Source organism: Strix uralensis, chromosome 3 (genome assembly GCF_047716275.1).
Source record: "Strix uralensis isolate ZFMK-TIS-50842 chromosome 3, bStrUra1, whole genome shotgun sequence".
Lineage (NCBI taxonomy): Eukaryota > Metazoa > Chordata > Aves > Strigiformes > Strigidae > Strix > Strix uralensis.
In genome coordinates this window covers 8,196,076-8,219,361 of record NC_133974.1, presented here as the reverse complement: position 1 = coordinate 8,219,361, position 23,286 = coordinate 8,196,076, and the positions used below count along the sequence as shown (strand labels likewise).

General features: G+C 37.5%; 1 protein-coding gene across 7 annotated transcripts in view; it reads right to left on the bottom strand.

Moving 5' to 3' along the window:
* The window catches only part of ITSN2 (intersectin 2), an 86,359-nt gene that overhangs the window by 50,747 nt on the left and 12,326 nt on the right, over nt 1-23,286 (bottom strand). For 5 of the 7 annotated variants that reach the window (XM_074861446.1, XM_074861449.1, XM_074861452.1 and 2 more), the window contains 3 exons: nt 21,062-21,125; nt 2,699-2,791; nt 945-1,008 (listed from right to left, as the gene is read on the bottom strand). In XM_074861446.1, the coding sequence (XP_074717547.1) occupies nt 945-1,008; nt 2,699-2,791; nt 21,062-21,092 (188 nt within the window). In that variant the 5' untranslated portion in view covers nt 21,093-21,125. Of the gene's footprint in view, nt 1-944; nt 1,009-2,698; nt 2,792-2,959; nt 3,123-21,061; nt 21,126-23,286 lie in introns of those variants that run through there. The other 2 variants (XM_074861451.1, XM_074861450.1) reach the window with 2 other exon arrangements.

Below are 23,286 nucleotides of genomic sequence, written 5' to 3'. Positions count from 1 at the left end.
TAAAAATTTCCTTAACACTCTCTTCTAGGCACTTTAAGTCTCTGAAGACGAAACTAATTTTGCATTTAGTTAGTTTCTTTAATATTCTTTCACAAGTGAGTTGTTCTTAATTACTGTGAGCCTCCACTCCATGTCTTTTAGCACGTGTACATCTTGATAACAACTAAGTACCCCAAAATGAACACAGTATTTTAGTGAAGACTGAGTTGCAAAGGAGAAAATGTTGCAAGTGTTGTAACCACCACATACATGCACCAAAGAACAGCACTTTTTCCAGTTCCTGTATTACAGCATTGGTTGGTATCTTACAGTGTATTATAACTGACCTCCTACTAACATTTTCTGTGCCTTTATATTTTTTTCCTGTCTTCTACTTTCAGTGCATTTTCCACTCCCAGTTTAGTAGCATATAATTTTCCCACACTTAATCTTACTGCCATTCTTTAGTAGTTGCTGGTATTTCAAACATCATTCAATTTGGTATCTCCAGGAATTCATTAACCCATTATTTAACTATTTTTCTATATTAATATTTAAAGTGTTATTTTCTACCTCTTTTTCTATATTAGTATTTAAAATATAAAGACAAGGCTTAGCAATTACCTTTGTGGCAGTCCAACAAGCACTTTCCTCTATAAAAGCCTTGAAATTTATCATCGCTTTTTGTTTCAAGCACTTACTACAGTTTAAAAAGGCTGTGTTCGATATGAACTAATTTGAATTAACATCATAATAATGATTTGAAATATCGCTTTTTAATTGTTAGTATGCATATGGGCTCAATCCTTCCTCTAAATTTAGAAAAATTAAAACAATGATTCAGACAACATTCTTATCTTGACTGCTGAAAGCCTCTGAGACAACACAACATACCAGAGATAGTACTTGAATGCTATGCATCTCTTATCTTTAAAAAAAAAAAAAAAAAAAAGTAAATACCTTACCATATTTCAGCAAGAATTGAAGCTGGTAGACCTGATTGCAAAAAAAAGGTACGTGCTTGATCACCTATGATAAACAAGAAAGAAAGACAGACTTTTATACTAGAGACATAGATTTTTTTAGAATACCTCAGTACTCTCTTGTGGGACCAGAATTTCAAAAGGAACCAACACGCTAGATACCAAGCTTCCAATTTTCGTACCACCTAACTCCTTCCCTGGTAACAGCGATTGTGAGATACCCACGTATTCTGTAATCCTGAATTTTTACTCTGTGATTTCCAATAGCTATAAAAAGTTTTAAAAGGTCACAAATCAACAGCTGCCAACAGTTTAATAGATACAAGATTTAAAGAAGCAAAAATAACCGAAAATTTAGTCCTGACCTAATTACTTCTACAAGAAAGGATGCGCATGCCATTTCTTTCCTTCTCCTTCATCCAATCTAACTTTAGCCAGTACTGCCTCTCTAGAAAAACTGGGAAAATATTGTGTCCTAAATAATATTCTGTTCCATTGGAGAACATTCACTATTTCAGTACTTCAGGAAGGGAATGGGAACTATTGTGCAATTCCATACCAAGCTCCACATCAAGTAGTACTGATCGCGCTGTTAGACAAAGTCATAATAAAATACAGATAGCGGTGTTTATGCTTACCTGTGAGTGATGTAACAGATGCTTAAAGCTAAGACTAAGTTATTCTTTCAGCTCTTTCTTTCCTTATATTCATACATAGCCTTTCATTTCAAGCACTTGCCAAATAAATAATGAAGCCTGCAGATGTATGTGCAGGTAAGAGCCCAGATGTGGCCTAAAGGTAGTCCCTGGGACTGCATACTTTTCAGCTGGTGGTAAACACCAGCCTCCCAGAGCTGTTTGGCCAAAGCAGGAGTTACATATTACTTAACCAGAAGATGTGCATGTTCCACACAGACAACTTCCCACTCCTTGCTCAGTCTTTTTTGGATCAAAATGAGGAAAAGCAGGGGCAGTGGAGTCACCAGATTGGGCATTAGCAGATAGTTATCAGGGCTGGTCTTTACTGCCCACTCACACACAAAGAACAGGGCATTCTTAATTTAAGTCATCTTTGCCAGTGAAATTGAGCCTTTTCTTGATGTCACAAGCAGATTCTTAAATTTGAAAACTGCAGATTCTGAGGTGTGCAGCAACATGACCCAATTGTTTCAGAGGAGAAGCAGCTGAATGCAACTGGAACTGACAGCAGGCCATTGCAAAATGCCATTAGCCTTTCTAGAACTTGCTGAAGGCCCAAGGGTTAATGAATTTCAAGCAGTCATTAAGGAGGACAAGCTGTCAGCATCTCACTCCCTGCCTCCTCCCTCAAAACAAAGATATCTAACAGAACAGTATTTTCTAACACTGTTCAGACAGAGGAGAGCCACTTCTGGTGTCTCTGGCGTCACTTGTTACAATAGCTACTGTAAGTGCTCCTTGGCAGCCTCCCATCTAAGCACAGATTTTGCCTGATACTCCTTGGTTTTTGAAACTAGACAGAGTAACAGCACATAACCACTTGCTGCACAAGTGACAGGGTTAATAAAAGTGTTCCTGTGCCAGACTTTAGCCCAAAGCTTGTAGAAGTTTTGTAATAACCTGTAGCTGTTTGCCCTAAGAGTACGGTTATTAGTCACACAACAAAGGGCTAGAAATAGGATGTAGTTTTCAAACTGTTTTACAAAGATACTTATGTGTACAGAGAAGTTAATGTATAATGCGGAATCTCAGACCAACCTGTAATGTAGCCTCCTGTGGGTTTAAGGCTATCAAACTGCTTGTCATGCTTGGCCCGCTCTTCAGAGGTGATGGCCCATATGTTTGGGCCTCCTAAAGAAAAAAAAAAAAAACAAAACAACAAACCACCAAACAACTAAAGAGATTGAAGACTTAAAGCATGTCACTTGCAAAATAAAAGCTCGGCTTCTCAAGAGACAAAGTTAGATCTAGACACACCCAGCTCCTACCAGTTTGGCAAGGGCGTTATGAAACACAAACCTGCTTCCCAGATGTGCAAGCGCTAGCTGAGACAATTCCTCCGCTAGATTGCTTTACACTCGGCTTTCAAACAAGCTCTGTCGTCCTTCAAAGCTGGTGCAAAGCAGTTTCCTGTTGCTGCTGATTGTTTGCAGCCCGGGCAGGATGCACGTTGCTCGCCATACCCTGTGTGAACCAAATACTCCTCTGGTTCACCGATAAACAAATGGCGTTCAATGTCACTTAAAGGTTCTCATACAGAGGGTTAACACCCTACAGCTGCCAAAAAGACTCATGCTTTGTCTTGCCAATACTCTAAAAACAAAATTGGGACTGCTAACAAAAATATGTTGGTTTTGTCTGACAAGGGAATAACATTCTGGGTTGTTGTTTGTTGTTTTTTTTTTAAACAGCATACAATTTCAGCTTACCATTCTTCAATGCTTTAAAAAAAAGTATAAAATATTACAGCCTCAAAATAACAAAGAGAAATTGCAGGGAATAATCATGTTTACAGAGCTGTGCTGACATACCAGGCAGAACCAGTGTGACTTTCAGAAACGCTCCAACCTGCTGTATAAAGGTCAAGGTGTGCGTCCTTTGCAGGAAAAGCAGTTTGCCAGAAATAACTGGGTTTGGTTTTTAAGCAGGAGGAAGTTTTAGTCAGGAAGTTCTTGACAAATATCTAATTTTTCAAATCAATGAATGCAAGAATTAGCCAAAATTCTGAATGGAAACCCCTAAAACAGCATTAAAAGGTTATTACTTAAAATAACACCTTTAAAAATACATTCTATTGAGCATTACCACTTCCAAAGAACTGTTAATCTGTTCAAGTATTGCTCACTGAAAGACAGGCCAGGGAATAAATGATTCCTCTAACAAGATATTAACAAGTTGCTTTAAAAACCACAGCACTTTGAAAGAAAGTTACTATAAAATGTTTCTTTTCCTACATAAACCTAATTTCAAAGCTTTGAATCCACAAAATTTCAACAGCTTTTTTCACTATTTTTCAGAGAATAACAACAAAGTGAAGGGACTGCAAGCTGTCATACATGCCAATATAGACACACTAAGGATGTTAATCATCTCTCATCTCTGTTTATCTATATATGCAAACACACTTTCCAAGAAGACTTAACGTCTCCTCTTAAGAAGGTTCTGTTTGGACTGTCATTCTGCTCGCATGTGTACAAATTTATTCTTTACCCCTGTGGCTTAGTAGGGAAATATAGTTAAAAAACCCAACCCAAACCAAATGAGAAACTCACTGGCGATATGATGACAGAAAAGGTGGGAGGGCATTAGGATGCAACCTCTATGCACCGGAATTTGGAGTTTTGCTTCCCTCTCTTAAGGATATACCAATTTTTTTAGTGTGCCCTCAATGAAGGGGTCTTCTTGCAGGCTGCACGCAAAACTGCACTTCAAGAACCACCCTCCTTCTCTCTTCTGATTAAATAAACCTAAATAAATCTAGATTAGATACCAATAATAAATTGAATAAATCTAAATCAGATGCCTAGAAGTTGATAGGCAGTGTGAGTATTGTTGTAATACACAAACAAGGACAATTTACACCCAATGGCAAAAATTAGAGTGGTACTTAAAATTATAATTAACGCTTATAGAAATTATCCGGACAAGATGAAGAAGTGCTCATAAAGTTGTCAGCAACAACTTCAGAAAACCTGACCATTTTTTTCATATACGGAAAATAAAGTATTAACAACACCACATATTCTTTATATGAAATACCATGTTTTGATAATCTTTTGAAGAAGGTAGCTACAACACTCCTTAACTTTTTATAATCAATGACAGATGGATTAAGACCACCACAATATATTCATGTGGACAGTGGCTGCAAAGTGCTAAAAATACAGTAAGAATTCCTCGACTGGAGTTAGCACCACTACCATAGCTTCTCTAAAGAATCCAATTTACATTGTAAGGGAACTTCTCTTTAAACATGTCCTGAAATGCACCGTTTCATATCTATATGTCACAAAGTAAGCAAGAAGATGGCAATCAATCCTGAAACTCTTCTAATATATTTCAGAAAAATATCTCTGAATACAATCTGGTAAATTATGTTTCCTCTCCAACTATGAAATTTGAAGTTCTACATGGTATCGTCTCAAATGCGTTAAAATTCTGCAGTTCACTGATTCACCAGATTCAAACCTGTAGTTGTACGACAATTACCATCTCATCCAGGGAATGTTTTAAGATCTGCATTCACCCTTCATTCTCATTTTTCCTTCATTAAGACTCCCCAAGAATCTCACTATCTTTTGCACACTGAATATTTTGCGCACTTTTGCTCAAACCGTGATGGCTTTTCTCTGACATCGAGAGGTGCTGAGCGCAGGAGTGTTGTCATTGCCTCCATAACCTCAGGATCATCACAGAGCTCTCTAAAAGGCAGAGTGTGTGGGGTGCGTGATGGCTTATCGCACCCCATCTCCAGCTTTGCTGGCTTACCACCACATACTTCACACTGCTGATGCTAGAAAAAAAAAAAAAAATCTTCGATGCAGCCATAACAAATGGCCTTTAGATGCACACTCTACTACTAAAATTATGCTGTTAGCACAGTTTATTCGTTTCCAGATTAACTATGCAAAAGCATTTCTTCAGCAACCATCTCCATGACAGGTTTCTTGCAAGTATAAATTTAATTAAAAAATAAATTTTCAAAGGTAAGAAAAATTCCAGATTTTCCCTATCCCTGAGGACAGAGACTGAACTTTTTTTTTGGGTGACCAATTCCATAAAGATATGCTCGCCACTGTTTTTTTTTATAGGCATAGAAGAAAATAATGTAGTAAGTCTCCAAAATCCAAAGCAGACCTCCTCTCACATAATTTGACTGTCTTACTTAAAAGTAAATATATAAAAATATGCATACTTCATAAATAAAAATTCCAAGAAAACATATTCAGTTCAGACAATGTTAGCCACATCTCTCTGAACACCTATCAACATTCAATAACACCTTGAAATTTAGATGTTTAAAAGGAGGTATCAGAGAATCTTTTAATTTAGAAGGTTGAATGCAAACATGTACTAAATTCCAACCAGAAATGAGACTGGAGGGAGGGGCAGGAGAAGCAAAGCAGTGTCCAAACAAAGTCCTTCCAAAGCTGTGATTCCTTACAACCTAAGTCTAGAAAGCAATGTTGGGGGGGGTTTTTTTGCAGGAATTAGGATTGGAGAACAGCATACCTTCAAGTCGACACAGCTCTCCCAGTCTGATAATGAGTTTTTTTGTGCTTGTCTATAACTGAACCAATTCCCAAGAAACTAAGTTTTAACCTAACATCATTTAAGAGAGAGTGTCTGCCATTTTCAGCCTGAACTAGAACAGGTCATTGTTTTATGAATACAGGTTAATAACCACTGGACAATGAAAGCATTTATTTAAAAGGAAAAAATGAAAAAAACCCACCCAGTACTTACGGTAGGGGTCCACAGTGTGGGCATTCAAGCCTCACCCTACACTTCTTATTTAAAAGGACTCACTGTTTTTTCCAACTCCTACCCCAATATCCAACAGAAACAAAATAAAGGGCATAGCACAAGAGGGAAGGTTAAAGCATTGTGAGCCCTTATTTTTAGCTTAACCAGGTGCTCATGACTCTTTTGATGTTACCATTTGGTGATACAAATAAGAAAAGAAAAATCTATGTACAGTAAGTGTCATTTAAGTTAGGATTCCTCAAAATACCAAGCAAAAATACCACATTGGTCTATCTGAAATTAACACTTTGAACAATGGGGATCACAAGGTCTTGGCAAATCCACAAAGCACGTCACGAAACCATTCTTCAAAGTAATTGCTGTGTTTACTTACAGTACAACCGAGACCATCACAATAAAGACTTACCACAGACAAAATTAGTTTGAAACTCAGTTCTCCTGTGCAATCACCATCAAAACATGCTATAATCCTCCCAAATACCATGGGTTGTTTCCCAAAGCTACCACCAGCGGTAAAACCTGCCACTCAGCATCACTGTTGAGAAAAATTACACTGCCTGGTTTACAACCAACCAAGTTTTGGGCACGTTGAACTGTGACAAAGGGAAGACTACTCCTTTTCCTGGAAGGACAGCGCTGCAGGAAGAGTCAAACAGAAACATCTGCCATCCAAAATGTATCATCTAAACTTATCTGGCTTACCTCAACATTTTTTTGCACTAACACGCCTTCAATCCCAGGGCTGAGAAACATCTTGCCCATAAACCAGATCCAGCTGAAGGGAACAATTAATTTTGCCCAGAGACATCTTCCTTCCTCACAGCCCCAGCCCTTACTCACAGTTAAGTCATACACAAATCACAAAAAAGAACTGCAGGCATCCCCTCTTCACAGACACCTTTCCGAGCACAGGATGGGGCAAGAGGCATGCATCTCCTTGGTGGAGCAGTGATGAACCTTTGGCTCTCCAGTGACTTTCAGCTGGTACCAAACATCAGAGGACTACAGTACTTTTACAAATCAGTTCAGCATCAGAAATCAAAATACAGTTGCCACTACATGCTCTCATGACAGTCTTTACTGCAGCCAATGAATAGTACATTACTACTTTTCTGACTTGGCTTAAATTTTCTGGAAAGTTTCAAGAGATAAATAATTTTTTCCCAACAGTAGATGGTACAATTTCGGAGGGGAAAAAATAAGCACAATCTCTCTGACAAGATAAAAATCATTATTCTTCAAAAGAGGCTACTTTGCAATCTCACACCTTCATACATGAAGCAAGACCCACCTGGATGAAGCTAACACCATATTTGAGTACACTGCATTTTTAGGAATCAAAACACAAGAAATGCTGAACTTGGGAGATTTTCCCCACAAAGATTTTCCCTAGAATAGAGTAACTATTGCCTTCAGTTGATTCTTCTGTTTATGAAAAAACACATTTCTATATTAGGAACACTTCTGGAAGACAGATGTCAAACTGTCTTTATTTTCTGGAGAAGGCTGGTACTTTCAGAGAAGACTCTGGATGAACATCAGGACTGGCAAGTGTTCACGAGATCCACTATGGGAAACCTGGACTTGAGGTCCAGAAATGTCTCAGTGGATTCCTTATACCAGATCAGAAAACCAACAGAGAAAACTCCTTTACATGCCCACTCCACAGCTCTACAACATGCTCAAGACTCGAAAGTCACATGCAAATTCTACCCACGTAGAAAGTCCATACAGAATGACAAAGACACACACAAACAAGCTGGTGTTAAACATCATTTTAACATACCTTCAAGGCTTCTCTAAAGATGACAAAATACATACTGATCTCACCTTCATGTAGCTGGTATTAATATGAAATTCAATGTGGTAACACTCACAATTTTGTAGCGTTGGAAACAAGCGACTATGCTGGGGATTAAACAACATTTTCTGTTCCTTTAAGATCATTTAAAATAAAAGGTATTTCTCTGTGAGAGAGTATGAGGGCCTGTTTATGGCAGGATCACAGCATTTGGTAGGACAGCTCCAGAAATGTCTTTACAACACTGCATTAGACAGATAATCTTCTGAAGAAAATAGAGGACTTGCTTTGATGGGCTGCCAACATCAGAAATGGAAACAAACAGTGTTCTTTCCTTAAAATGGTAAGCTGCCATTGAAAAAGATGAGAGAAAGTTCAATCGTAGAAGAAAAGTAAATAGACTTGAAAATGCTCTGTAAGACTTCTGCCACTGGTTAGTACTACCCGTAGGCAAAAGGTAGTACCGAGAGCAGTACTATTAGTGAAAAGGAGGAAGGCAACTTTTCACTTGTGGAAAATCATAAGACATTTCTCACATTCTCCAAAGAACTGTGTGTGTTTTTCACCAATAGGCGTTGCTTGTTTTTCTCTAATAAAAACTATGCTCCTACGACCTACAAAGTTAATTAACCCCACAGAGATAATAAACCTAAATTGAAAGAGCATTCCTTGTAAGTCACAAGGATGAGTGATTATACCACCACCTTTTTAACCATCAAAAAAACTAACATTAAGCTTCATAATGGCCCTAAATAAATATTTATCCCCATGTTTAAAGACAGGGAAATTTCAACACAGGCATGCAGCAGCATGCCCCAAGCTGCACAACAAGGGTTTTTCCTTAATGCAACCAGCAATCACGTTATTGTCTCCCATTAGAAGCCTCAAGAGAATTGTTTGGTATTAGATTTATCCCAATATATCTTATAATTCCAGTCTTTCTTCGTCTGTGTTTGTAGGTAAGTCTACCACAGAATTACTTATTACAGATTGGATTTAGTGTTCCCAACTAAGATATTCAATCATACTTCAAATTTTAACTCACTGGTGAGTAAACACTCCAGGAGACTGAAAATATACAGAATATTTTACCATTAGTCTGAATTTCCAGACTCCTTATCAGCATTACTGCTGTTTTCAATATTTGCTTCCCTCCTTTATTGTTGATTCTTTATATCAAATGTAGGAGAAAATGCTGAACGATAATAGGCATTTATTCTTATTTAGGTGTGCAAACCTGTTATGAACCACTACTGCAGTGGCTTTGGATCCATCCCAGAGTACCACCTGCTCCTCCTTGAGGAATGCACCTCCTATTCCCAGCTCCCGTATTCTTGGGCCATGGCAGGAGTCACATGCAACCTCCTTTCACAATGCACACATTAATCCCGCTACTACCTGTCCTACCAGAAATGCTTCACGGAGGCCCTTGGCATATTAAGCAACACTGCAGCAACTGCCAGAAGAAAAGGGAATGTCTATGCTTAACAACAACTTCAGCAGCTTCTTTAATGTATACACAGTTAAGTGGAAACACCTCTAGCTAAAGCATGTTAAACAGAGGGAAACATGCTTCTCCTTCAATTTTGTATTTTCACTAAAATTACAAGAATTACGTCCACTGAAGCTAAGAGAATTTCTGAAGATTTTTAAGTGTCTCTGATGTGCTATCCAAAAACAACTGTTACCTGCAGACAGGCTGTTAAATAACATAAGGCAAGGGCAGAGCTAGACAGATTTGGTGAAGAAATACTTGCTTAATTGAAGAGCACACTTACAGAAATGTGGACAAAGCAGCAGCAGACACATTGTATTTTAGAGTACAATTCATATTCTCTACATTACATACAGGATTTCTAGATATTTTGGCATATTGGGTTCAGCAGTTTGCCAAAATCATATACTAAGCTCGTTGAAACTAACCACCTGCTCCTACAAAACAGGAACAGAACTCCATATGACGCAGTATTTTGCCTGATGATATGGTCATTGGCATCCTGCCACTTCGATACCAAATATATCTATCTGTAAAGGAAGAACATTCAAATTTCTGTGCCATGCAATGATCTCAATGTAGAAACATAATCCTTGCTTTTAGAACGAGTATAATCCCCTAAACAATTTAGAGACACATAATAGTCTAGTCCATGGTAACAGTAAAGATCCACTTGTTTTCTGAATTTTACAGCGGAACTTGACAATTCCAAAGCACTTAAATTATCAGTTTATAACAACAGGATAGTATTTCTATACTTTATAAAAATCACAGAAACATTTAGCTCATTATGGCTATCCATTTTCAGAAGCTCCTTTTTAATTAAATTATTGCCAAGCTCCACTGAAACAAAGCAGCACACCAAGCAAGCAAAATATTTTTTTTAAAAAAAAGCAAAAAGACATAGCAAATTGCAGCAATTTTACTTGGAGATGTGTAAATAAAAAAAATTTTTTTTTAATTTTGTTAGAGCTCCACTGATGTAAAAAATACATTAGGAAACGTATATAAACATGATTGCTCTCAACTGCACATTAGCATGCTACCTTTTACACTAGTTTTCCGTAGAATTTGTGACAACTCGTTCAATAGTATTTTCTGATGTTTTAATGAAACAAGTTTTCTATTTCTCATCAAAAAGTGCCATTACTGTAACCTACAATGGTGGTAAATTCATACTTTATTCTTGAAAGCTAATTTAACTTTTCCTTTTCTTACAGGAAAAAGCCGGCACACAGACTTGACTTAACCTAAGCCTTCCCCATATCTAGATTCAATACTAGCAATAAATATGAAAGTATATTCTGCCTAATACTGGAAAAACAATGCCACTGAAATCACCTGTAGTTGTTGAGTCACTAACACTGATGCAGCACCTGAAACAAGTCCATTCTTCTATCCAATGACATAAGTCATGTCTTTGCCCAGAATCACAGAATCATTTAGGTTGGAAAAGACCTTTAAGATCATAGAGTCCAACCATTAACCTAACACTGCCAAGTTCACCTCTAAACCATGTCCCTAAGTGCCACATCTACACTTTTAAATACCTCCAGGGAGGGTGACTCAACCACTTCCCTGGGCAGCCTGTTCCAATGCTTGACATTCCTTTCAGTGAAGAAATTTTTCCTAATATCCAATCTAAACCTCCCCTGGCACAACTTGAGGCTGTTTTGTCTTGTCCTATCGCTTGTTACTTGGGAGAAGAGACTGACCCCCATCTCGCTACAACCTCCTTTCAGATAGTTGTAGAGCACGATAAGGCCTCCCTTGAGCCTCCTTTTCTCCAGACTAAACAACCCCAGTTCCCTCAGCCGCTCACTATCAGACCTGTGCTCCAGACCCTTCACCAGCTTCGTTGCCCTCCTCTGGACACACTCGAGTCATTCAATGTCCTTTTTGTAGTGAGGGGCCCAAAACTGAACCCAGTAATCGAGGTGCGGCCTCACCAGTGCCGAGTACAGGGGTAAGATCACTTCCCTAAACCTGCAATTAATACTTTCGAATGGATGTTAGAGATGGAAAAAAGAAGAAAAAAAAAGTCACGCCAACAAGAATTTTTCCAGTGGAAAGTATGAAAAGTTCAAAGTAAGCAATATTATCAAGGCATAAAATAAGCATACTTTGCCAAATTCTCCCCTACCACCTGCAAGACCTGCCTCTATTTGTTGTTAAGATAAGCATACTTCCAGCTGACGGACTCCATTGCCTTCCTTCCCAGCATGACATAGAAGATGGAAGATATGCTTACCCTTGAGTTTAGGACAAGTGAGAAGCTTTTTTGAGTAAACTCCTGTCAACCTGTATAGCATCAAAGTCTTTGATGAGGAAAATAAAGGTTTTTAGTCACTATGTTTGAGGAAAAAGGCCACCAGAGCTTAAATTTTTTTAGTTCTGAAAACAGATTTTTTTATGCTGCTGCTGCTCACCAGCATTCACAAAAAAAACCACTACAACTTAATTAAAAAATTACAAAAGGACAATTTGTTTAATTATTGTTTAGCAAATCTCTGTGAAATTCAGCAAAACTAGTAAGATTCAGGCGAGTTTCCATCTGCAGCAGCTAGTAAATCTTTCCACACCAGGAGAAATACTGGCAGTAAAAATACCAAGCAAGAGGATGCAAAATGAACCTTGAAATTAGGTGGAGTAAAGGAAATGATTCTCCTACAAAAACATATGCTGACACAAAATCAGAGCAAATCGCTATTCAAGGAATATTAGATCCTTCATAGTAGGTTTTATAGTTCTTGTCATTAGCTGTCCATTAGAATAAAAATGGCATTTCTGGGTTCTCAGACTTGAGGAGGAAGTCTGGGACCAGGAGGAAGGCTGAAGGGCTATATTTACAATGGAGAATTGGAATACAGACTTGAAAGGAAAGAGGAAAAGACAAGAACCATCAAATTAAAAAAAAAAAGAAAAAATTACGCAGGAAGGGTGGGAGAGAAGGAAAATGAAGAGGCATTTCCTGAATGACCTGTAGAATAAAATTAAATTAGGAGCTAATTTAGGAAACAAAACACAGTAACAACCCTGCCAGCACAGAACGAATATTCACCTAGCTAAGCTCCCAGCACAGAGTGACAGGCTGAGGCAAGCACATGGCAGTACTTCCCCGGGACATCTTTCTCAGCCCCCAGAGATGGTACCTCATTAATGGAAGGAAAATCCATCTGTCTCTAATCGCTTAAGGAATCCAAGTAACCTTTTAGCATCCACAGCTTCCTACAGCTTTCACTGTTTATCTGACACTGTGCAAAGTGCTCTGTTTGATATCTGTCAATGGTATTTTCATTTGATACTGGTTATTCTTGTGTTAGCAGACATTAATGACCATTCTCTTGCCTACAAAGTGATGAATGACCTTGAGAAGGTGGCGTCCACTGTATCCACCGTCCCCACCATTCTTCTTCCAAGCTGAAATGTCCTAGTCAATGTAATTATTCCTCATAAGGAAGCTGTTCTGTATCTTTGATCATTCTTGTTACCCTCCTCTTTGTAATTTCTAGTCCTGACAGGAAGAAAATGTTTAGGGCAAGCTGGAAGAAAACACAAAGGTAACAAAAGCAAGAGTAAGACAGTGTGCTTAAACAGTACTCCTTATAATGTTAAATTAGTAATTAGCAGAACCTGCCAACTATATCCAATACATATACAGCACTACTTTCCCATCACACTAGGGAGTTTGATTTTAAATATTAATAAATAAAAAATTGCCTGATTTATGTTCATAAGACCTTTGGTATTGGTTTATACCACAGTCCCTAATCCTGCCTCCACAATGGCTCATAGGGCCACTTAGGGAATAGAATTAGGAACTGGGTTCTTCCCTGGGCAGTTCCTCAACTGTCAGAAATCAGCAATTTGTCAGACTTCTTGAGCCAAAAAGGCACACACACACAAAGAAAAAAGCATTTAATAGCCATGGCATAGATCTTTCCTCCTCAAGTTTTGATCCCATGTACTTGGAATTTTTGGTTCCAAAGCATCTTGAGACAGTGAGTCTCAAAACTGAGTAGTTCATTAGGGGAAACAAACAAACCAACCAATCAACCCATTTTCTTCTGCCTGTCTTGAGCTCAATAATTTCACTAAGTATTGCTTTCCTTTTCAGTTATGAAAAAACCAGTGAATATTCTTTCCCTTGTTAGACTTTTCTACACTATTATGGCTTTACAGATTTCTGCCATATCATCAACTCAGCTGTCTCTTCTCTAAACTAAACTAAACAGCTCTAATCCATTTAGTCTCCCTTAACACAGGAGCCACGTTCTCTCTTTGGCCAATTTTTTCACAGGTATCCTTACTCTGTGTCTAATTCTAGGTTCTGCCAGAGCCTCAAGTGTAACAGATCCTGACAATAGCAGAGTGGATCATTTCCAGAAAGGTGAGCCTAGTGGATGTTGAGTTATCCTCAGGATAGGTTAAAAAAGTACTGTCCATGTATTTCTTAATCCAGTCTGAATATAAAGAACATGAGAAATAGGAGTAATTCTGAGGGCCTTGCAACCCACATCATCTATATCAGAAACAGTTTATACATTAACTCGCACCTGTACTTTTTTCCCCCCAAGCTTGAAGATTTCTTGTGAAATAGTGTGTTATGAAAGCACTTCCATTTGTTGTACAGCAAACTTTACCTGTAGCTCTTAAGAAAATATAAGTGTATCCTTTTCCATAATGTTATACAAGTATCAACACACACTGTAACAAGTGCAGAGTTCTTCGATAATAGTGAAGCCATGACTTTCAGGAAACATATGTTTTCTAAAGAAACAAAACTATACTGCAGAGATCACAGTTAAACACAAAATTATGGTTATGAGAAGAAATGCAGGGCAAAATGGTGGTACGTGCTTTAAAATATACCAACTATTATTAAAAAAACCCCAAACTTTTAAAGAAATTACTTCAATAAACAGCGCTGGCAGCTCTTCATATTTAGTTAGTCTTACCTGTTCTTGAGACTTGCACACAGAGGACTTCACAACCAACTAAACCACAAATGTTTTTAAGTTACTAAAATATCTCCTCTGAAGGTACCTGATAAGAATGCTAGTCTGATTCTTTCAGCTTTCCAGGGTTTCACCCCTTCTTTCTATCTCAATTATGATTTGTTACTGTTCCACTGTAGGAAGAACAACAGATGTCCTAAAGAACTGATGCAGTATATTAAAAAGCCTGAACATATAAGATTCCTAATTAAAGTAACACAGCATTATATAAATACATTTGACAGACCACAGTGTCAAAAAACGTGTTTATTCTTACCATTATAATCAGGGCTAAAGCTGAACTCATTCTGTCAATACCAATTAATATCATCTATAGCCTGTTCAAAGCAGCCATGAAACAATCACAGACAACATGGAATTTAGTAGATGTTAAGATGGTACCACCTCACACAATGCCCATCAACCCCTAAATTGCAACAACTATACAAAGTGGTTTATCAGAGTAGTATATTCCCAAACTTTCAGAGCTAAACTTTCAGGAAATGAAAATTTTAACAAAGACCTTTAAAGCTCAGCCATATGAGATTTATGTTTCTGAGTCCCTTCAGTTAAGCCTTCAGTTCACCATTTTGGGGAAGTATTTGTAGATCATCTTGGGTTTTTTTGTTTAGATTTTTATATGCTTTGAAGAAAAAACATCAGGAATTCTCACTGACATCCAAAATTAATAAAGCAGCTTACATTATAGCATTATTATTCCAGATAAAAACCATCCTGTGTTCCCCACTCAGTGTAATCTTACCTTATTAATGCTAACACATGATACTAACAAAATAAAATCTTAGTAAGGCAAAGTAGCTATAGGCTTAAAGTAAGTTAATGGATTAAGATCAAACACTAATCTTCACTAAGTTATGACCTAATTTTTTATTTATTTTTTACATTTCAGGAGCATAGGATAGAAAGCGACTTCCAATGTCACCATGTACAGACTACTGCTACTCCAAGAAACCCTAATACATTAATTCCTTCCTAAAATGCAAGCTCTGCCTTAAGAGAATCAGACTCTTTCCTTGACCATGGTCCAGGACATCACTGCTGACAGAACCATTCCCATTTCCAGACCAACTGCACCAACAGCTGATTCATCTCTATTTAACCTTGTGCTAACATTGTACTTATTTTCCCTCCTTAATGTTTATCTTCCTAATAAGAAAAAGAGTAAATTTATTTACTGTACAATGAAATAAAAAAACCCAGTAACCTTTTATTTCGGTAAGTTAACAAAGCCAATCTCTTTAGCCTTTCTCAACACTTAATTCATTTCTCCTGGATAACACTGAAGCCTAACTTTGCATCTGTTACAGTTCCTGGGTTTTTTTCCCTCCTAAGCAGATAACCCAAATTCCACCCTATATCCCACAAGGTGTCTCAACAGTGCCTTATGCAATAGCAGACAGTACTCCTTATTTCACCCACTACATTTTAGGATGCATTTCCTTTCCCTCAAATCATGTAATTATTCTGTGATCACCTAATACATCCGGTTGTCTTCCTCCTTAGTCACAGCCAACTGCCAAGTTCCCAGCATACAGCAAAAATTCTTCTAGCCTGTAATGGTATGACTAAAAAGCTATTTGAAGACAGCACAACAGAAACGTGATGAAATTTAACCAATTATAGGCAGTTCATATTGTATAATTCTGGCTGGAAAATTACTCCTAAATTTGTGTCATGAACCTATTTAACCAGCATGCATCTGCTTTTTACTGATGATGTTGCCATAAATAATAACAACTAAGACTTGTATCAAGATAAAAATCCATGAAGAATATCACTATTACAACATCCTAGTTTAAAATTTGTATTTTCTCTCCCTTTTAGCCAGTTATTTATCTAATGAAGTCCAAACATGGGATCTGTTACACTTTGTCTACAAAATTCAGTTTCTGAAGAAGGCATAAGGTGAAACTTTCCTTTGTTAAAACCTAGTTCTATTTATTGCATTTAACATTTACCTCCATGTCTAACTTCTTCCTTCCAAGATTTCCTCTTACAACTTCTGTGTGAATCATATTATCCTCATAATTAAAAATAAGACACTTTGTATTCCGCAATCCTATAGCATTAATTCTGACTTGTTGCAACACACACAATTGGAAAACTAATTTTTTGCAGGGTGTGATAGCAGAAGATGTATGCCACTGACTTGAGCATATGAATTTTGCTCCATATCAACTGACACCACTGTCCTCACTGAAGAGTGACAGGAAGGATTAATTTATAAGTAAGGACACAAAAAATATTTGTTCTTGCCTTAGAATTTCTTTCCTTTTCCTTCTTTTAGATGGGAGAACAAGTTCTGATATTTTCTTTGCAAGGTCTAATTCAGCTTAGTGTCTTTATCTACATCTGTTGATATCCAAGTCTACAGTTTCCGTATCTACAGTGCACACAAGGTTTAGAGTCAGGTTGCATTCAAGTAGTTTTTAATTGAACTGTGATGACGAGGGTTCCTTCTAATTCAGAAAACTTCAGACCACAGATCTTGAGGCAAACTTTTTTAAATAAAAAAGATGCAGCAGAAGTTAACATCAGTGAGTGTTTTACCCTTGACACCAGCAGAACCAGGACCTCACATCCACCCTAGTCTCCAACACACCTAAGTGCAGGGACACAAAACTAAATTTTATTCACAGCAGCATAAAATCCAGTTTGACTTACAAAGGTTGAGAAGAATGTGAAATGAGTATGAGTATTACTTTTTGCACCTCAGTTTATCAGAGCTATTTTCCTGCTGGACCACAAAAAATGATATCAAAAGGAAACAGGTGGTAGGAGGGAAGAGGAAAGACAAATAAAAACATAAACAGAAAAGAGCACAGCCCAAAAATTCCAATGGTAGTTAAGGAAACAATGTGAAAGATCTTGATCGGCAAATACTGCTTTCCTTGTTCCGGCTGGACCGTCAAGATTAAATCTCCCCAAACCAAGACCCAGCATCAGCATGGATATTAAACCCTAAAAAAAAAACCTAGCCTACAGAAGAAGGGGAGTTAGGAGAACAGCAACATCTTGCAACTGCTCTCCAGCTGTAAAGAAGGCATCCCCCATCACTGAACACTACTTCTTTCTGCTCTGTGATAAAGACAGCAATCACAGAGACCAATTAAGTAGAAGTACACTTTAACCTATTAAAGCCTTTATCCTTTTAACTGTTGTTTGTGGTTAGTGTATTAACTCCTTCTTTAGAAATACAATTGTTGAAGGTATTTTTTTAGTGTAACTAAGTGCCATTTCCAAAGGCTTTTGCAAGACACAGGATGAATTCTTAAGAAAGCTTTGTCCAAATATGGAGAACGGTACGTAAGGAGAATAAATTACCAGAAACTGGGTTTGTTTTATCATTTTCACAGAAATACTGATCACTATTCAGACAGTTACAGGACAAAACTAAATCCTCAGTAGGAATCCTTGATCTTGTTTGTGGACTGGGGAGATTGGATATGCCTGGAGGGGCTCCTTCATAGAAATGGACTTCACAGAGATAAATGTCTGTTATCCATCTGATGCTGTACGTATGTTCTGTAATTGGCAGCCTTTCTACATAAGAAAAACATGTTACTTAGCCTTGCCTGTTCATATAAAATGTCATCACAACCTTTACATATTTATCTCCTGTGCAAAATATAAAAACTGGCAGGTCTGCCCTGAGTTCCAGAAAAATCAACAGGCACTCTTAAGTCCTGCTTTTCCTCTTTGAATTTCTAGCCTGTTAGTAAGGCATCCACAAAGGTCACCTTGGGCAGAAATGGAGAGTCAAAGGGAACTCCTTTCTGTTCACTGCGTCCTTTCATGACTTTGGAGAAGAAAGGTAAGTGGCCTAGCAAGATTACGTGCCCCTAGAGCACAGCGCCAAAACAAACTGAAGTTTACATGTGGCCACATAATTAAGGAAGAATACGCCAGTTCTCAGTATAACGCTCAGTCTGGCCATCAGCCACGTGCTGAGGCTGGACAGCCCTGGAGCCTGCCCTGGTAGTGGTACACTCTGAGTAACAGTTCAAGGTGCCCTCAATGAAGTTGAGTCTCTCAATCGAAACTCAAGCACACAACTCTTGAAGTCCTGCACAGATTTCCCTTTCTCTGCTTAGCTTGGTAAATAAATTGTTGTAGCATCTTCTACTTGTATTTTTTTGAGACTGTGTATTGTGCTCTGTCACCCTGTGTCATATACTTGTACATGCATCTGCTCCATGCTATCCACTCACTTTTCTGTAACACTGAATGCCAAAAATAATCCTGAAACAGAAAACTACTTCATGTCTTACACTATCATGAACTAAAAGCTAAGCATATTGTACATTGATAAGAATAAGAGTTTTCTTCCCCAGAAGAAAAACAGTGTCTTCTAGTAGGATACAAAATGAAAGGGTCAACGCTCTGCTGATACAAAGGTGTGGCAGGCAGCCAGTGCTCTCAGGCTGCAGCCATGCCTAATGGTTTAGTTGCCTCACATATAACCTCATTCTTCATCTCATGCTTGAAGTCACTACCAAGCCCTAACAACATAATTAGAGGTTTCCACTTAGCAATGAGTGGTAAATGCAGGTGATCTGCTTCAAATGCAAACAATAATGGTAGGAAGTAGCAGGGAAGAGGAACACAGATTAGAGAACAATTTCAGCAGCAGAGGTTGCTCAGTATTTATCCAGAAGTCACATTAAAACTACTCTTTCCCCCCCCCCCCACCTGACTTGTTTGAAGTTTAATCAATTCTGATAAGAAATATGACAGCAAAACTACACACAGTCATTCAAATATTCTGCGATGAGCAATAGTTTAACTATTGCCTGGTATCCCTCTTACTCGTGTTCTCTTACCATGTTTTTCAACACAGTAAAATTCAGTGAGGGGAAAGGCTGCATCTTGTGGCACCGTTCCTTTTGAGAGCGGTGGACAGTACTGGCCAAGGGATTTCAGATCAAGAAAAGGATTGGTCTCCCAAACTAAGAGTTCTGAGATCGAGTCATGTACATGCTCAGTGCTGTCAACACACTTGCAATCCAACAGAACCAAGGAGTAAAAAGCCAAACCAAAAAGACACCAAACAGTTTATGTATAAACCAACCACGGAGACAGACAAGAACATATCCTTCCTGAAGAGTGCTTATGTTTGTTTATTTTAAATTTAGGAGCAAAAAGGGTGTGGCAATCAAAAAAAAAAAAGCTTTTTCATTATGTCTAAGAAAGCGGAAAAAAAAATATCTGGTATTTAGGCTTTTCCCTATTATATTCAATATATTGACTCTTTTTACTCCTCTTTTATTGTTAAGTCTGTGAAACAAAGTCTGGAATAAACTTTTTTACAAAAAAAAAAAAGGTGTTGATCACACCAATTACTTTTTCACAAAATGTTTTATGCACATGTGAAACAGATGCTTAAAACAGAGGTTTAATTTGAAATCTGAATGTTCTTCTGAAAAAAAAAAAAAAAAATCACTTCCCCTTACGAAATTTATCTCAGTAGTGATGATTTTCTAAATTAGTTAAATAAAGACCTCCCAGCCCTGCAGTAACATTCACAGGTAAATAAGAAAAGAAATACTTTCTCTTATATCTATTCCCCTATTTTTATCAGGAGAAATACTCCCTATCTGCAATATCTTAAGTGCAAAGCATTGTTCCCATACTTCTCATTTTGACCAGCTCTGTAAACAGCGTCTAAACATCCAATTTTTCAGCAGATATTTGCCTTCACAAATAAGCTAGCTCTAGAAATAAAGAGCTCCTACGCATACATACACACACAAAACCTTTTAAGGTTTCAACTCTCATATGTCTTTGAAATCACCAAGAAACAAATCCAAAAGTTTCTATAGTAGATGGGGCACAGAATCAAAAGGAAAATCCTTAACCTTCTTTTTGAGAAAGACCGATTATTTCTGTCAGTGTAGCAAATTGCTTAACACTTTAAAATATTTTGGTTTAAAATAAATAGCATATTATAATGAAACACATTTTGTGCTGAATGATGCAACAGAAAAGGTATGCAAGTTTAATCAACTATTACTTAGCATATTCCCCACTTGAAGTCAGACAGTATTCACACTACAAGTCACACATTCCTCAACCCTTTAAACGATCTGAGATTACCAGATGCTCCAGGCATATCTGTACTGTAAATCACACTGCGGTAACACTTCCATGAATTTCTCCCAGTCTTACAGTACAAGTTAGGCTACAGGAAACAATCTGCAGCGAACTGACCATAACACTGCTGCAGGTACTAAAAATCAGCATTTTTTTTTTTTAAATAATAAAATACTACAGACAAATGCTCCCACCCCTACCAAAACAAACCGACTCGAGCCACTCACCATTCATAGCTGTGGGAAACTGAGCCATCATGGTCTTGAATATGCCTTGCTAGCTCTTAGCCATCTGCAACATAAAAACATTGTGCCATTAATAATGCAACAAGGGCAAAACGTAGCTCTGCGCTCCCGCTGAGCAGGGGGAATGCCTGTCCCCCTTAGCTCACACTTCCGATAGCAAACAATGCCGGGCTTCAGGCTGCTGCTGAACAAGCTGAATTTACATTTGGGAGGGGGTGGGGGAATTTTTTTTTTTTCTATTTTTTTTATAGGGTATGCAGTGCAGTTCTGAAGCTAGTGGCACATTCTTAAAGGAAAACAGTACCAACTGTTTAGCAACTGCTGCATAATGTACACAAACAGTTGACAACATGTCAGAACATATGGCGTGGAGAGCAGCCCTCTCCTGGCAGGAGGACAGACTCGGGGTCCTAGCAGATCTTTTCCAGCTCTCCTTGGTAAATATTTATGCATATCATAAAAAAAGCTCAATGCACAGCTATGTAACTGAATGCTTCTGCTGAGAAAAGTGGAAGAATTATTATTCAAATTCATGCATTCCACTACTCCACACATTATTTACAAAGAAAATGCTCTCACATTATATATTTCAAAAAAACGACTTGTCCTAATAAAAACTTGTGGTGAGACAGTTTTCCATAACCAACACCATAAAGTTATTCCTTCTCTTGAGCTACTGCACAAAGACTCAAAAGCAGCATTTAAAGGGGTCTCAATATAATTTACTTTCATAATAAGTATCAGAGTACTAAGACTTATTTTGTTTTTCTAGTATGTATCCTTTCAAGAGTACCTGTATTATTATCAATTATTTAGAATTACAAAATATTCACTAATATTTATAAGCGATAAGCATAAACACCGCTTTACAAATGTAGAACTAAGACAATGCAACAAGCTTTTGCTTTGGATGACATAATTTTAGGTAAATACTGAAATTTATACATCATTATCCTACTCTCTACATGGAGAAACTGTGGTTCAGGATGAAGCTACAAAAATGAAATTTTAATTTTAATTAAAAAAAAAAAATTCCCATCTCAGATACCAAACCTTCTCCCCCCACCAAAAAAACCCTTCACCTCTCAATACAACCATAGATTTTGATATTAAGTACAGAAATATCACATCTCCCACACTCTCTCCTCCTTCAAGAAAACTCCTGCACATCTCATCACAAAAAACACATAACTGGAAAGCACTCTGGTTTCACGTGTGGACAGGAAAGCATTTTTTGTATCTACTGCACATTTCTGCAATAAAAATAAAAATGTCTGGGATCAGTTGTTAATAATCCTCTCTATATGTATTTTACATTATTATAATAATATTTATATGTTTATATATTATTTGTATTATTATTCATATATCCTATAAATAACATCTAAAAATCATACTACTGTAACAAGTCACAAATAATTCATTGTCACTGGGTCATCTATAAACCTCATAGCCACGAGCGCACCTGGCCCCGTCCCCCCCCCAAAATAAATGAAGAACACTATAATCTGAAGTTATCTTGCTCTGTGTTCTTATATAACTGTTGAGTGAGGAATAAACACTTTTTTTTTTTTTTTTTTTTAAATCTGACACATTACAGACCAGTGTCATTAAGATGCTTGATATTCCAGGGTTTTTTATATACATACACACATTTGTGTATAACACACATATACACTACAAAAAAAAAAAAAGTGTAAATGGAATGATTGGTGAGTCCAAATGATTTCTCAGGGTGACATTAGGGATCAGCTGCAGAAAGATGGAAAGAGGAAGCATGGATCTATTCCAAGACATGAATTCTAAAACAAACTGGAGTATTTTTAGGTTGCTTCCAGCATCCCTTCCTAGGCCTTACCAGCAACCTATCAAGAGAGACTTGAAATCTATATATAGCCTTCCTGAAAAATGCTTCCAATGTTGTTAAACATTTCTACAGCATGTTTTTCTGCAAAAGCTGTTCTGTCAAGGAGGGCTAAATGAAAACCTGAAACCACAACACAGAAGCAGGATGCTGGAGAATATCCCCAGAATCAACCGAGCAAAGCCTAGGAGAGCTCTGCATTGACAGACATTTCCACTGCACGTGAATTGTTCTAGATTTACAGTCTTACTGGATAAAGGCTACACATTTGATCTTTCCTCCAACATATTTCATTACCTTATTTTTTAATCGCTTTTAGGGTTTTCAAATGAGTAATTACAAT